Source organism: Tilletiopsis washingtonensis, assembly GCF_003144115.1.
Source record: "Tilletiopsis washingtonensis strain MCA 4186 unplaced genomic scaffold FA09scaffold_20, whole genome shotgun sequence".
NCBI lineage: Eukaryota > Fungi > Basidiomycota > Exobasidiomycetes > Entylomatales > Tilletiopsis > Tilletiopsis washingtonensis.
The window spans coordinates 417,890-432,073 of record NW_020312017.1 but is presented as its reverse complement, the minus strand read 5'-3'; the positions used below and the strand labels follow the sequence as shown (position 1 = coordinate 432,073).

Here is a 14,184-nt window from a genome sequence, read left to right as displayed (position 1 = left end):
ATCAGACCCCCTGGCGCCCTCGGACGCTTGCCCGCCCGCTGCTCCCACGTCTTGGCGGAGGAGCTTGAGAACCGCCGGGGCTGATTGCGATGCATCTGCATGAGCTGGACGCCCGGCGAGCTGATCAGGCCAACAAGGATGGCGGCCGGAGCCGAGACGTCCATCTCCGGCCCGGCACGGCTGCGACCGGTCTCGCAGTGTGGCGCTGCTCGCCAAGCCTGTCCGTTGTACCCCATGCAGCCCGAGTCATTCGCACCCCGAGGTCGCTGCGTCTGCGAGGAGGCACAGATGAGGCATGCGTGACGTTGGCGAGTGACTCAGGCGCCGTTTGCGCCTCCGCGGATCCGCGGCTTGCTTGGCCGGCTGCCAAGTTCGCAGCGCTGCGTGCCGCGGGTAAACCGCCGGCTGACCATAAAGGCGCAGCGCAGCGGCTGCTTTGCCCGGCCGCACGTCAGATCTCGCTCTCGCACCCGCGCTCGCTCCTCTTCGCGCTACCACATCAAGCCTACAAACAGCAAAGAGCCACCGGCAACGCACGCTCGCGGTGGCACATCGCACCACAGCCTCGTGCACGCTCGCGGTGGCACGTCGCACCCCAGCCTCGTGGCTTCAGCAGCACCGTCCTCCACGCACCGCCCGCGGCGCCGCAGCATGGTCGCCTCGCCCGATGCGGCACCCGTGCCGGCGCCGCCGCAGACGCAGGCGCTGCTGCAGACGCTGCACCGGCACCACTCGCGCCTGCCCGGCGGTCTCTACCTGCTCTCCTTCTGCCCGCCCGTGCCGTCGCCGTTCAGCTCGCCGCGCGCCTTTGTGCAGCACCCGGGCGTGCTCTACGCCTGCGGCTTCGTCTCGGCCGTCATTGCCGGCATGGGCATTCTCTCGCTCGACATCTTGTACGGGACAGTGTGGACCGCAGGGATCACTGGCCCCGGCGTCACGCCCGAGCAGATCCGCTCCGTCAGCACGCGCACGGCGTGGATCATGGCCATCGTGTCGGGCATCTACTTTATCTTCTGCTGGCTCTTCCTCGCCTGCTTCACCGCCGCTTCGGCCGCGCTCACGCAGCGCCTGCGCCACGCATACATCGCCAGTGTCCTGTCGCAGGACGCCGCCTACCACGATCGCCACGGCGCAGGCGAGGTGGCGACGCACGCCGGCAAGGAGTGCGGCACGATCCGCGTCGCGCTCGGCGAGAAGCTCGGCTTCGTCGTCTGGTCGCTCTCCACTCTTGTCTCGTCCGTCACCGTCGGCTTCATCAAGAACTCGCGCGTCGCTGGCACGCTCTTCGCCTTGATTCCTTTCTGCGTCATCCTCTTCAGCTTGCTCGCGATGCTGACCGAGCGCATCGGCGGCCCGATGCTGCGCCTCGAGGGGCGTGCCAGCTCCTTCCTCGAGGAATGCCTGGGCGGCGTGCGCGTCACACAGGCCTTTGGCATGCGGGAGCACCTCGTCGAGCGCTTCGACCACGCCATGCTCAAGCCGCTCGCGCGCCTCGGCATGAAGCGTGCCGCCATTCGTGGCGGCGAGAACGGCACGTTCTACACGACGCTGATGCTGTCCTACGCAACGGCGTTCTTTGCCATCGCGCGCTTCCGGGGAGAGACGGGCCCGTCGCTCACGGCGTTCTGGAACTTCCTGAACTCGCTCTTCTGTCTGGCCAACATCGTGCCGATGCTCTCGGCGCTCATCGACGCGACGACGGCGACGAACCACCTGCGCCGGACGATCGAGCGCGTGCCGCTCATCGACGTGCGCGACCCGGGCGGACTGCGGCTGCCACTCGAGCAGCCGCCGAGCATCGAGCTCAAGAATGTCGTCATGGCCTACCCGTCGCGGCCGAATGTGCCGTCGCTCGACGGCGTCAGCGTCACCTTCCCCGCCGGCAAGGTGACCGCGCTGGTTGGCCAGTCGGGCTCGGGCAAGTCGACGATCACCGAGCTCCTCATGCGCGCCTACGACCCGCTCACGGCGAATCTGCGCCAAGCTTCCGACGAGGCAGACGACGCCGCCGACCGCGCCGCCATGGGCGAGAAGCTCGAGCCCAAGGAGGGTGAGCAGAAGCCCAAGAAGAAGCTGTTTGGCGGCCGCACGAAGAGCATCAGCTCTGCGGAGGACCCTGAGAAGGCTGATGAGAAGACAAAGCCGATCAACGAGGTGCCGCAGGTGCAGGGTGCCGGCGATGTGTACCTCGACGGACACGACCTGCGCGACCTCAACCTCTCGTGGCTGCGCAGCCAGATCGCCATCGTGCGTCAGATGCCGCAGATCACCACCGCCAGCATCTTTGAGAACGTCGCCGCCGGTCTGACGGGCACGGAGCTCGAATACCGCCCGCAGGACGGCGGCGTCGAGGCGATGGACGCAAGCGAGAAGCTGCGCTACGAACAGATCCGCGAGCGCGTCAGTGCTGCGCTCGTCAAGGCGCAGGCCTTCGACTTTGTGTCACGCCTTCCTAGCGGCATGGACACTCAGGTCTCCGGTGGCAAGACTGGCCTGCTGTCTGGTGGCCAGCGCCAGCGCATCGCCATTGCCCGTGCGCTGATCCGCGAGCCCAAGCTCCTGATCCTCGACGAGGGCACTTCGGCGCTGGATTCACAGAGCGAGGCACTTATCCGCGATATGCTGCAGGAGGAGCAGCGCCGCCGCGGCATGACGACGATCCTCATTGCTCACCGCCTGTCGACCATTGCCCATGCGGACCAGATCGTCGTCATGCGCAACGGACGGATCATCGACCGGGCCAGCACGACAGACGAGGCCAGCGCACACACGCAGCTCATGGATCCGAAGCGCGACAACGATGTCAATCTCTACCGCACCATGGTGCTGACGCAGCGGCACATCGCCACGGCAGAGAACGACAACTCGATTAAGACCGCCCTCGCCGAAGAGACGGACGAAGATGAGACGTCCTCGCTCGAGCTCCTCGACTCGGACGGCGTTACGACCCGCGTCGCTGCGCAAAGCACTCGCGCCCCTAGCCAGCCTTCGTCGTCGTTGCAGCAGCGCCCAGTACCACTCAAGCACCGCACCAGCCGGGCATCCGACCACCCACCAGTGCAGCTGGCGGGACGTGGCGCCACCACCATGGCGCACGTGGAGCAGGCGACTGCCGAGGAGGGCCTGAAGGGCGTCTCGACTGAGGAGGAACACGCGGAGCTCAAGCGGCAGAGCAAACGCGAGCGCCGCCGCCTGCTCGTGCACTTCGGCCGCCTCCTGCGCCGCTACTGGTTCTTGTTCCTTGTCGGCCTCATCGGCGCGATCTTGGTCGGAGCGGCGTTCCCGATTGCGGGCTGGCTGACCGGCGGAGGTGTCAACGCCCTTACGATCGACCGAGTCACTGAGAACGACCGACGCGTGCGCGAGTCGAACCGCTACGCACTGTACTTCTTCCTCCTCGCCATGGCCTCCCTCGTTCTCGTCACCCTTCACTCCTGCGCGCTCGAGTTCGCTTCCGAACGGCTCCTTCGCCGGCTGAAGCGCCAGTCCTTCGCCGCCGTACTGCTGCAAGAGATTGGGTTCTTCGACGCGCCTGAGAACCACGCGGGCAGCCTTACCGCCTCGGTCTCGTCGAGCCCTGCAAGCGTGGCCGCTGCCACCGGCCTGACGTCCTCGCAGCTGATCGTGTCCTGCACCAACCTGGTCGGCAGTGTCATTCTCGCCTTCATCCTCTCGTGGAAGGCCGCCGTTGTCGTCCTGGCGCCGCTCGTCATCCTCTTCTTCTCCTCATGGGCAAACGTCGTCATGCTCGAGCGCTACGAGTCGGAGGTCTCGGTGCCCGCGGGCAAGGCTGCGTCGTACGTGGCCGAGAACGTTGATGCGATGAAGGAGATCGCGGCGCTCGGCCGCGAGTTAGAGGTGATGCGGCGCTTCGACGAGCAGGCGCGCACGGAGCCCAAGCGGACCCAGTACCTTATCTGGGGTGCGGGCGGCTTTGCGATCTCTCAGGTGAGTAAAGGCAGCAGCACGCGCATCAACGACCCCCTGACACTGTTCCAGATGGCCGTCCTAGCCGTCTCCGCGCTCATCTTCTACTGGGCCGGCGCGCGCCTCTACGCCGACGGCGAGATCTTGCAGACCAACCTCTACGCGCTCTTCGAAGCGGGCGTGATAGGAGTGTTCTCCGCGGGCCGCCTACTCACTTTCGTACCGGACCTAGGCCGTGCGTTGTCGGCGTTCAGGAAGATTGTGGGCTGGTCGGAGCGCAAGCCACGCGTCGCGCAGCTCCCATTGACGGATCAGCCCTTCACTGGCATCGGCGACATCGTGTTCAGCGACGTCGAGCTGCGCTACCCGCAGCGCCCCGACCACCCGGCGCTGACTGGCCTCAATCTCGTCATCAAGAGCGGCCAGACGCATGCCTTTGTCGGCCCGAGCGGCGCCGGCAAGTCGACGATCCTCCAGATGGTCGCGAGATTCTACGACCCGGCATTTGGGACGCTTTCTGTCGGCGGCATCGATGTGCGCACCGTGCCGGTTGAGGTCTTCCGAGAGAAGATCGGCCTCGTCTCGCAAGACCCAGTGCTCATCAGGTGCGTCTTCCCGGAGCTGCAGTGCAGCGCGCAGGTGCTGATACGCTTCCAACAGCGGCTCGATTGGCTGGAACATCTCGCTCGGCTCGCCCGATCCCGCGAGCGTGACGCGTGCCCAGCTGGAGGAGGCATGCGAGCAGGCGTGCATCCTAGACTTCATCCGCTCTCTCCCGGATGGCTTCGACAGCGATGTGGGAGGGAAGGGCGCGCAGCTCAGCGGCGGCCAGAAGCAGCGTCTCTGCATCGCGCGGGCACTCATCCGCGACCCCAAGGTGAGCAGCGCTGCGCGATCTATGCCTGCAATCATGACTGACGGCGCCTCCCTGCCCAGATCCTGCTGCTCGACGAGGCAACGAGCGCGCTGGACGCGGAGGCCGAGGTGAGCGTGCAGCAGGCGCTTGCACGCGCCTCGACGGGCCGCACATGCGTCACGATTGCCCACCGGCTCTCGACGGTGCGCAAGGCACACTGCATCCACGTCGTCGAGGACGGCCACATCATCGAGTCGGGCACGCACGACGAGCTGCTGGCGCGCCGCGGCCGCTATCTCGAGCTGATCGAGGCGCAGCTGTAGCCGCGCTCGGCCCGCGCTTGTCCCCACTCCGTCACCCGATGTACTCTAGATGCTCGCCCTATACACTGTGGAATGCTTGGAACGCCGTACACATCGCTGATTGCCCTCGAGTCGAGCTGTCTGTGTCTAAAAATACATTCGCCGCAGGGCCGCGCTCAGCGAGGCTCGCAGGCCTCGGCGTAGCCGGGCGGCAGCTCGTCAGTGCCAGCGTCGCCCGCTGCTGACGGCGCTGCAGCGCCCAGCGTCTCCTGTGCCCATGCCTGTGCCTCGGCCTCCTCCTCCTGTCGGGCCACGGCAGCTGCCTCGAGGTCCTCGGCGGCCGGCTCGGCGGCAGCAGAAGCGCTGGGAGCGGCCGCGAGCGGTGCGGCGCGCGTGGGCGGAGAGAGCGCCGCGATGGACTCGTTGGCAGCAGCACTCGAGCCTGGCGGAGGCGGCGAGTATGTCGCTGCGAGAGGCGATGGCAGATGTCAGCACGCAGAATCAAGCAGCGGAGCAGCGAGCTGCACACACGCAACGCCTCGAGGTGGCCCTCTGCCGCACCGCCGATCTCGGCGCGCGCCTTTGCCTCCTCGACGGCCTCCTTGAACAGCGTGCCGCCGCCCTCGTTGAACCAAATCTTGGCAAGACCGGACGTGGCGGGTGCTCCCGGCACATGCTGCGGCAGGCCGCCGTCGCGCACGGGCAGCACATGGGCCTCATAGTACGGTGCAGCAAAGATCGGAATGAGATAGCGCGTGTCGACGAAGTTGCGCAATGGCACGGAGAGGGAGCGCAGATGCGCCGACGACGCCTGGCCAGGCAGCGGCGCAGGCAGCGCCGGCTGCCGCAGGAAGAGAACGCGCTGGTTCGACACGACGGCGCTGCAGAGACGAGGCGGGACGATCAGCCTCGCGACAGGGCACAGCTGTCGGCGGCGCTCACTTGCCGCGCGCCTCCCATTTGACGCCCTGATGCTTGAAGTCGAGCCTGCGAAGCAGCAGACGTGAGCGCACGAGCATGCAAGACAGCGCCGTGGCGCCTCACGAGAGCTGGCAGTGCTCGATGCTGCACAGGATCTGCAGGTGCGGTGAGCGTGTGGAGAGGCATGCCCGGCCAGGCGCCCAACGCTGACCTTCTCGTTTGGCAGCGGCACGGGCCGCGCGCCGTCGTCGGAGAGCATTGCCCAGTTGAGCGCCATGGCGGCGTGGCTGTTGCAGGCCGATGTGGTGGGAGGGCGAGAGCGAGCCGCGGCGCCCCCTGACGCCAAGGCTCCGTGCGCAGCAGCACACCCGCCGCCGGAGTAAGTGCGCCGCGGGGCGGGCAGCAGCACGTGACGCGCCCAGCGTGCGACTTCGCGCGGCGCCGCCGCTGCGAAGGCGCTCCTGCCTGCCCTCAGCCTCTCACCCCCCTCACTCAGCATGTATCTGCTCGGCGCACACCTGCCCGACCACAAGCTCGTGCGCATCGCGCTCACGGGCTTCTACGGCATCTCGTACCACGTGGCGCGGCAGCTGTGTGCGCGCCTCTCGCTGCACGACTCGGCGACCGTGGCGTCGCTGAGCGATGCGCAGATCAACCAGCTCAGCGCCTACCTCAGCGCACCCACCAGCGTGCCGGCGCGCGCCGCCAGCCCCACGAGCGCCGATGCCCAGGTCGTCTTCGCCCGCGACGCCGCGCCGTCCTCGTCCTCGAGCTCGGCCGGCTCCTCTTCCTCCTCGGCGCCCCTGCCGCCGTCGCAGCGCGCCAGTCCCTTCGAGGATCCGCTGCGCTCCATCGTGCTCGAGGCCGACCTGCGCCGCCAGCACACGGCCAACATCGCACACCACCGCACCGTCGGCACGTACATCGGCCGCCGCCACGTGCAGGGCCTGCCGGTGCGCGGGCAGCGCACGCGCCGCAACGCCCAGACGGCAAAGAAGCTCAACCGCATGGAGCGGAGACAGTACTCGAGCTACACGTGAGTGCTTGGGCAAGGCGAGCCGTAGCCATGCGTTGGCTGTCATACAGCACGTTTGTGGTTGGTCGGCACTGCTGCTCTGCTGCGAGTCTGCACCGGGACCGATCGCGACATGCGCTCGCAAGCCTCGAGTGGCCGATGCAGACTGACCGCTGACGCACACTCCCTACAGCAGCGCTGCCGCCTCGGCCCCACCACAGGCGCCTGCGCCAACATCCGCCGGGCCGCTCTCGACTCTGCTGCGGAGTCTCGCCGCGCGGCGCTTCGGCGCGGCATGAGGGAGGCGCCGACGAGGCACAGACTTGACGCGGCAATGCAAGTGTCACCACTAGCAGCTCAGGCGGCGTCATGCACATTAGAAGTGTCTGATTGCGGTGCGGAGCCAGTGACACGTGCCCTGGAAGGACGAGGGGTAACGCGAGTGTGATTAGCGGGTACATGAGGGGTGGCGCAGCGCATTGGGCGGCCGGGATGTGTCTGATGCGGTGGTCAGTGCGGAGGGCGATTGAGGATGCGGGTGACGATGTCGGGTAGGTGACGCTTGGATGCAGGACAGGTGACGCAGATGGTGAAGAGACAGAATGGCGGACGAAGCCCGACGCGAGAGGCAAGCTGGAGCGCATGTTGCGCCCTGCCGAGACGCCTGCGCCGCGAGGCGCGACTCAGGTGTCGATGACGAGGTGCTCGTTGGGCAGTTCGGCGAGGAACGGGTGCTCGAGCGCCTGGCGCGCCGTCCAGCGGCGCGTGCAGTCCGGGTGCAGCAGCACGCGCGCCAGGTCGATGACGGCCGTCACCTCCTTGCTGTAGGCCTTGGGGTCGGGGTGGCCCTCGGGCACGTCGTAGATGCCCGGGTTGAGGCGTGTGATGAAGTCCGGGATGCGGTAGCCGTCGTTGGGCGGCAGGCCGCTGCCGGCAGGCATGCTCGACGTGGGGATGTTGCACTGCAGCGTGCGGTCTGGGCGCAGCGAGGCAGGGCGTGTGAGCGATGCCCAGGCCGGGCTCAATCTGCGGCGGCGCCTCACTGTGCAGCAGCGCGCACTGCGTCATCTTCTTCTTGCCGAAGATCATCATGAGCTCGAGCAGCGCCTCGGTGTCGTCGTTGGAGTTGAAGAGCGGGAAGCGCTTCGTCAGAAAGGCCAGCAGGATGATGCCGGCCGACCACATGTCGAGCGCTGGGGCAGGCACACGTCAGCGAGAGGCCCTCGCATGGAGCGCACGGCCGCCTCTCACACGTCGTCTGGTCGACGCATTTGAGGAGCACCTCGGGCGCGCGGAAGCCACGCGTGCCGGCGCGGTTCGCACGGACGCCGGGGCTGCAGACGATCTGGGCTTAGCAGGGGTGCTCGATGTCATGGGCCGCGCGCCACGTACCGCGTGTCGTCCTTGAGGTAGCCGATGCGCTCGGGCGGCGCCATGATGCCGCGCGACGAAGTCATCGAGTTGACGCCGGCACTGCGCGGCGGGCCCTGCTTGGCGAGGGCGCCGCCGGGGTTGAAGTGGGATGAGGGCACGGTGCGGTTGACCTGCACCTTGCCGTGCGGGTAGTCGAGCGTCGGTAGCATGTGGTGGCACTTGCCGCGCCAGTCGCGTGGCTCGAAGCGCTGCGGGAGCGTCAGAGTGTGTCACGCAGGCAGCTGCAGCCCGCAGGCAGACGCACCTCGGCCAGACCAAAGTCGCACAGCACGCCCTCGCCCGACGCGGGGTCGTAGAGGAAGTTGGCCGGCTTGACGTCGCGGTGCATGATGCCGTAGGAGTGGCAGCCCTCAAGCGCGCGGAAGAGGCAGCGGAAGTAGCAGCGCATGTCCTGCAGCGGGAAGGTGCGGTAGAACTCCTGCGAGCGCAAGGCTGTGAGCGACGCTGAGCGGCCGGACTCTGCTCTGCCAACGCACGCGGAAGTCGCGGTGGCGGCTGTACGGCATGACGGCCACGATCTGGTCCTCCGTGCGGAAGGCGGTGATGAGATAGGCGATGTTGGCGCAGTCGCTGCGTTGCTGCGTCAGTGCGAGGTGTGCGTTCGTTTGCGGCGACGGCACGCACCGCAGCTCCTCCATCAGCTCGAGCTCGTTGAGAATGCGCTGCGGGCTGCTCGTCACGTAGATGCGCTTCAGCGCCACGTAGACCTTCTTCCTCGGCACGTCCACGGGCAGCATGGCGTCGTCGCCGCCGGCCCAGGGGTGGTTGTCGTAGGCGTAGTGGTTCAGGTCGATGGCCTTGTAGACGGACGAGAAGGTACCTTTGCCGCGAGGCGGTGTGAGCATGTGGCGGCCCGAAATGCGGCAGTCTGCGCTGCTCACCCTCGCCCAGCTTGTCCACCACCTCGTACTCGGCCAGGCCCTCGATGCTCTCGTTCATGATCGCGATCTCCTGCTGAATGCGCGCGATCTCCTGCGGCAGCGTTGAGCGCATCAGCCACGCTGCCGCTGCCGCAGCGCCTGCACACATGGCGCCATGGCTCTCACCTTGGCCTCGCGCTTGGCCGGCGCCTCGGAGCTCTCTGCCGGCTCGGCGAACTCGGCCTCCTGCTCCGTCTCCTCGCCCTCCTCCTCGTCGTCCTGCTCCTCTGCCTCCTCGTCCTCTGCCTCATCGCCCTCGGGCGCCAGGTGCATCTCGTCGTCCTCGCCGTACTCTCCCTCTTCCTCTTCGCCCTCCTCGTCGGCCTCCTCGTCGCCGTCGTCGTAGTGGCCGTGCGCGGCACGCATCTGCTCCTCGTGCTCGGCGGCGGCGGCGTGCTGTGCGGCGTAGCGCTGCGGCTCGGCGGGCGGTGCCGGGCTGGCGAAGCGGCGGCGCGGCGGCATCTGCGGCAGCAGCGAGGCCATGCTGCGGAAGCGGCAAAGGGTGCGGATCGGTGTGGGGTGGGAAGCAGGGCAGCCGCGGCGCTCCCGCTGCTCTGTCCGCGCCGCCGCCGCTATGCGCGGCGCGGCACTTCTCGGCCGGCGGCACGCGACGCGTTGGGCGAGCAACACACCAACACCCGCGCCGCGCCGCCCCCTCTCGCGCTTCGCAGGTGTGCCAGGGTGATGTGCCGCAGCACTCGCTGCTCGCCATGCTGGAATCACGATGCACCCACAGAGATGGCCCGCTACAGTGCTCCACGCCAGGCCAAGCGAGGCAGAGCCCGCACTGTGTTTGCCAGGCGTCTGCCCTGGACATCGCGCCGTTCCAGCACCGTGCTTGACCTAGACAGGCTATGACGACCTCGAGCAGCGCCCGGAGCAGCCCTCAGACTTGGAGACGGTCGTGCTCGACTCGTCCAAAGGAGCGCGGCGCGGTGTGCCGGGTGCCGCAAGGTGCTGCTGCGAGCGCTGCTGCGACGCTCACTCTGACTGAGAGCTCTTACTGTCCGCCGACAGCGGTAGGGTCGTGTGACGCCCACCAGCGTCATCACGCAGCACCGATGCGTGATCGACGACGTCGGACGACGTCCAAAGCGAAACGGCTGGTGCCACGGCCGCACTCCCGGCGCGCTTGACAGGACGCTTGGCCCGCTGTCTTGTCGCGGCGCTGTGGTCCGACTGAGCAGCCGCACGCCTCGCCGACGTTGATCCACCTTCGCTCGTCCGCAAGGACCAGCGGCTTGCGACGAGCTGGTGGGCCAGCATCAGCGACACGTCGCGACGAGCGCGACGTCTTCTCGGGAGGGGGTCCAGCTGCAGGCACAGCCCACGCGGTGCCGTCACTGCTCCCGCGCCCCTCGACGCCGTCTTGCTGCGCCGTGCCGCCAAGACGCCGCACAGACGCGGTGCGGCACGGCTGGCGCCTTTGCGAGATCCGAGAGAGTTGCGCGCACCGCCCTCGAATCTTGACTCAAGCCGTCGGGCGCAGCGACCTTGCCGGCCCGGCGCTGCTCTGCCGCTGCTCGCCCGATGCCATGCGTCATCCTTGCCAGCCGTTGAGGGTTGCGCGCAGCATGCAGCAGCGCAGGCCGGCGAGCTGTTGACGGCGCTGGTGCAGCGGTGCAGCGTGCAGGGGTACGCCGGGCGCGCCGGGCCGGCCGTAAGGCGCGGTCAGCGGCAGCTGGGCTGCGGGCGGCGGAGCAGTGTCGGCGCAGCGCTGCGTCTGAGCGGCTGTCCCTCTCCTATCTTGCCCTCCGGCGCATGCCTCGGCCCATCCCCGCCACTGCCCGTGCGCCCGGCACCCTCTCGCGCCCTTGCCGCTTCCGAGAAGCTGCCTCAGCCGGCATCGGGACGATTCCTGCGCTTGCCGCCGGTCGCTGCCTGCTTCTGCCCGCTGCGGCTGACGCTGCGCGTGGCGCGGCGCGATGGACGAGGCCTCCGCGAGCGCACGTTGCGCGCGCGAGGCTGCCTCCCGCCGCATCCTCCGCCGCCGCTCACCCCTCCCCGAGCCTGCCCAGCGGTCGTCCACCTCACCCTCGGATCTCCCTGCGCGCCGCTACATGGCGCAGCCTGCCGCACCCGCTGCCCCGCACACGCCCCCGCCGCCGCCGCGCTTCGAGCTGCTGCCGCCCGCGTACCCGGCGGCGCTGCTGCTCTCCTTCTGCGTCGCGCCGCTCGCACTGCACACGCCGGGCCTCTACGCGCGCTGCGTGCGCCCCGCCCTCGCGGCGCTGCTCGTCTCGACGACGCAGGCCGGCAGCTCGCTGCGCTCCCTCGTGCTGCCTGCGCCGCCGCCCAGCGACGCCCCCACGGCGCGCCCGCCAGTGCTCGACGCAGCGCACGTGCCCTCGCTGCCGAGCCCGCGTGCCGCCAGTGTGAGTACGACGAGCCTTGGCGATCGGGCCGGCGCGCGCGGCTGAGGAGAAGGGCGGGCATTCGGCGCACCCTTCCCATCCGGCGAGGCCGTTCGTTGCTCCGCCGCGCCTGGCGCAACGGACGGCGGCGGTGCCGTGTGGGGAGAGGGAGCGGTGCGGGTGCGGATGCGCGGCAGGCGCGGCGCGTGCGGCGACAGGGGCGTGCCTTGACTTGACGCGTGCGCTGCGCCCTCATGTCGCCTCGCGCCCGCCCGGCATCTGGCATGAGGGGCCCCTGAGAGCACGCGCGCTCCTCCCACAGGGGGATGGCACAGCGCAGCCACTCCACACACAGCTCAAAGAGCAGCCCGCAGCCGCGCAGCCATGCTTACCCTCCCGCCTCCACTCCCTCCCGCAACCCACCCACCCCGCGCCCGCCATGCCGTGGACAAAGTCGTTCAAGATGACGGGCCTGCAGCCTGCGATGCCCGAGTGCTGGTGCGTCGTCGTGCATGCTGCGCTGCTGTGCGTGCATCCGCGCCGAGGCTGACCTCCACCGTCTACAGGGGCCACCGCGGCGCCTCGGCCACCTTCCCGGAGAACACGATTGCCTCGTTTGAGCGTGCCGTGCGCGACGGCTCCGAGGGCCTGGAGAGTGGTGCGTGGCTGGCGCACCTGGCGCCTCGCCCCCGGACCTGACACCCGCCCACAGACGTGCACGTCACGAGCGACGATGTCATCGTCATGTTCCACGACCCCTCGCTCGAGCGCACCACGGACGGCTCGGGCCTCATCCGCGAGCAGGCGTGGGCCGGCGGCATCGAGCACCTGCGCACCACCGCCGAGCCGCGCCAGCAGATCCCGACGTTCAACCAGGTGTGCGACCTGCTCATGAAGCCCGAGAACATGCACGTCAAGCTCAACGTGCGTTAGGCGCTGTTGTGCGGGTGCCGGGCAGCAGTGACTGACGCTGCCCTCTTGCCACTCGCAGATCGACATCAAGCCCGACAACGACCCAGAGCGTCTCTTCACGCTGATGAAGCAGGTCGTGCAGTCGTACGACAACTACGAGACGGCGCTCTCGCCGCGCCTCATTCTCGGCATTTGGCACCCGTGCTTCCTGGCGCCGGCGCTGGCGCACGTGCCGACACTGCGCCGCGTGCACATTGGCGGCAGCCCCACGGCGGCGCGCACCTACTTCTGGGAGCACTGCGACGGCTTCTCGATGTGGTTCGCCAGCCTCGTGGGCGCCGAGGGCCAGGCGTTCCTGCAGCAGGCGCGCCGCGACGGCAAGGATGTGTTTGTGTGGACGGTGAACCGCAAGGACGAGATGGTCGAGGCGACACGCTGGGGCGTCAAGGCCATCCTCACCGACAAGACGGACCTCTTCCAAAACGTGCGCGCCGACATGTCGCTCGACTACGCCTCGACGCGCAGCGAGGAGGTGGGCTTCTTCTTCCGCTGGGCCAGCTGGCGCTACTGGATGCTGCCGCAGTTTGTCATCCAGAGCATGTGGATCGCCAACCTCGAGAAGCGCGCCGGCACGACGTTCGAGACGAGCTGGCGCGCCAGTCAGGCACAGCTGGCCGCTGCCAACTACGCGACGCCCGCCAGCGAGAAGACGCCGGCGCCCGCTGCTGCTCAGCAGCCCGTCGCCTCGCCGGCCGCGTACGACCTCGACCTCGAGAAGGCGCCGGCAATCGCTCACGCCGCGCCTGCCATCGCCGCCACTGCATGATCCTTGAACCCCTCCTCAACTGCCTTCGCCACCGTCGGCTCTACACATCCATAGACGCGCCTAATTCTCCGCATTTCTTTCTCGCCGTCTCGTCTTCCACCGCTCTACGACTCGTCCGGCCCTCCTCCACACATGGACGCTCCGCGCCTTCACACCGCGCAACGCTGCAGCTCAGCTGCGTGCTCCCGGCCTTCTCCTCTCTCGTTCCTCTTCCTGCTCCCGTGACGACCTCCTCCTCATCTCCAGCTTGAGAAGCGGGCATGAAGTGCTCGCTCCCGCCTCTCAGCTCGCTCCGTCCTCCTCCCCCACTCATGGTCCCATCTCTCCGCGCCTCGCTCCCCCACACTATGCTCCATCCGCGATCCACGCATGTAATTCCCCTAGCCCCATCCCGTCCGCACGTGCCAACCACATCCCGCCCCTGACTCGTTCAGCATCTCGCCAGCCATACATCTTTTCGAGGCGCGCGACTTGCCCTTATGGCACGCGCGCCTGCCGCTGTGCTTTTTCTCCGTGCGTGCGTGCGGCTGCTTCTGAAAGGGTGGACGGGAAGCATCCGAGCCCGGCTCGGGTTGGCGTAATAGCGTGTGAGCGGCGCCGTTGCACGGCCAGACGAGTGGCAGCGGAGCGAATGAAGCCGCCACAGAGCGGAGCAGGACCAAGCGAAGAGCGTTGCCGGGCCTGCCTGCAGTAGATCTGCGTCGTTGTGTCGATGGA

General features: G+C 68.2%; 6 protein-coding genes across 6 annotated transcripts; 4 read left to right on the top strand and 2 right to left on the bottom strand.

Annotated features, from left to right (window-relative positions):
* Positions 1–454: 454 nt before the first annotated feature.
* FA09DRAFT_322046 (P-loop containing nucleoside triphosphate hydrolase protein) lies at positions 455–5,416 on the top strand. The gene is made up of 4 exons (XM_025741040.1): positions 455–3,948; positions 4,000–4,532; positions 4,588–4,804; positions 4,864–5,416. Exons 1-4 carry the CDS (start codon positions 652–654, stop codon positions 5,104–5,106), a joined length of 4,290 nt encoding a protein of 1,429 aa, XP_025596185.1. The 5' UTR covers positions 455–651; the 3' UTR covers positions 5,107–5,416.
* On the bottom strand, positions 5,177–6,292 carry FA09DRAFT_331841 (hypothetical protein). The gene is made up of 5 exons (XM_025743201.1): positions 6,218–6,292; positions 6,130–6,161; positions 6,028–6,072; positions 5,617–5,966; positions 5,177–5,551 (listed from the first exon to the last, which is right to left on the bottom strand). Exons 1-5 carry the CDS (start codon positions 6,281–6,283, stop codon positions 5,262–5,264), a joined length of 783 nt encoding a protein of 260 aa, XP_025596184.1. The 5' UTR covers positions 6,284–6,292; the 3' UTR covers positions 5,177–5,261.
* Positions 6,293–6,503: 211 nt separating this feature from the next.
* On the top strand, positions 6,504–7,320 carry FA09DRAFT_340839 (S13-like H2TH domain-containing protein; the record flags this gene model as incomplete). Its single annotated transcript, XM_025744361.1, has 2 exons — positions 6,504–7,042; positions 7,215–7,320. The coding sequence occupies 2 exons, from the start codon at positions 6,504–6,506 to the stop codon at positions 7,318–7,320; spliced, it is 645 nt and encodes a 214-aa protein (XP_025596183.1).
* A 266-nt stretch (positions 7,321–7,586) lies between these two features.
* Positions 7,587–9,886, bottom strand: FA09DRAFT_129924 (kinase-like protein). Its single transcript, XM_025739077.1, has 8 exons — positions 9,337–9,886; positions 9,080–9,275; positions 8,932–9,025; positions 8,700–8,873; positions 8,414–8,643; positions 8,273–8,355; positions 8,065–8,214; positions 7,587–7,997 (listed from the first exon to the last, which is right to left on the bottom strand). The coding sequence occupies exons 1-8, from the start codon at positions 9,482–9,484 to the stop codon at positions 7,705–7,707; spliced, it is 1,368 nt and encodes a 455-aa protein (XP_025596182.1). The 5' UTR covers positions 9,485–9,886; the 3' UTR covers positions 7,587–7,704.
* Positions 9,887–11,435: 1,549 nt separating this feature from the next.
* FA09DRAFT_340837 (hypothetical protein) lies at positions 11,436–11,795 on the top strand (the record flags this gene model as incomplete). The annotated part of the gene is made up of 1 exon (XM_025744360.1): positions 11,436–11,795. The coding sequence occupies one exon, from the start codon at positions 11,436–11,438 to the stop codon at positions 11,793–11,795; it is 360 nt and encodes a 119-aa protein (XP_025596181.1).
* A 272-nt stretch (positions 11,796–12,067) lies between these two features.
* Positions 12,068–13,487, top strand: FA09DRAFT_129849 (PLC-like phosphodiesterase). The gene is made up of 4 exons (XM_025739076.1): positions 12,068–12,227; positions 12,296–12,387; positions 12,442–12,653; positions 12,721–13,487. Exons 1-4 carry the CDS (start codon positions 12,169–12,171, stop codon positions 13,465–13,467), a joined length of 1,110 nt encoding a protein of 369 aa, XP_025596180.1. The 5' UTR covers positions 12,068–12,168; the 3' UTR covers positions 13,468–13,487.
* Positions 13,488–14,184: the final 697 nt, after the last annotated feature.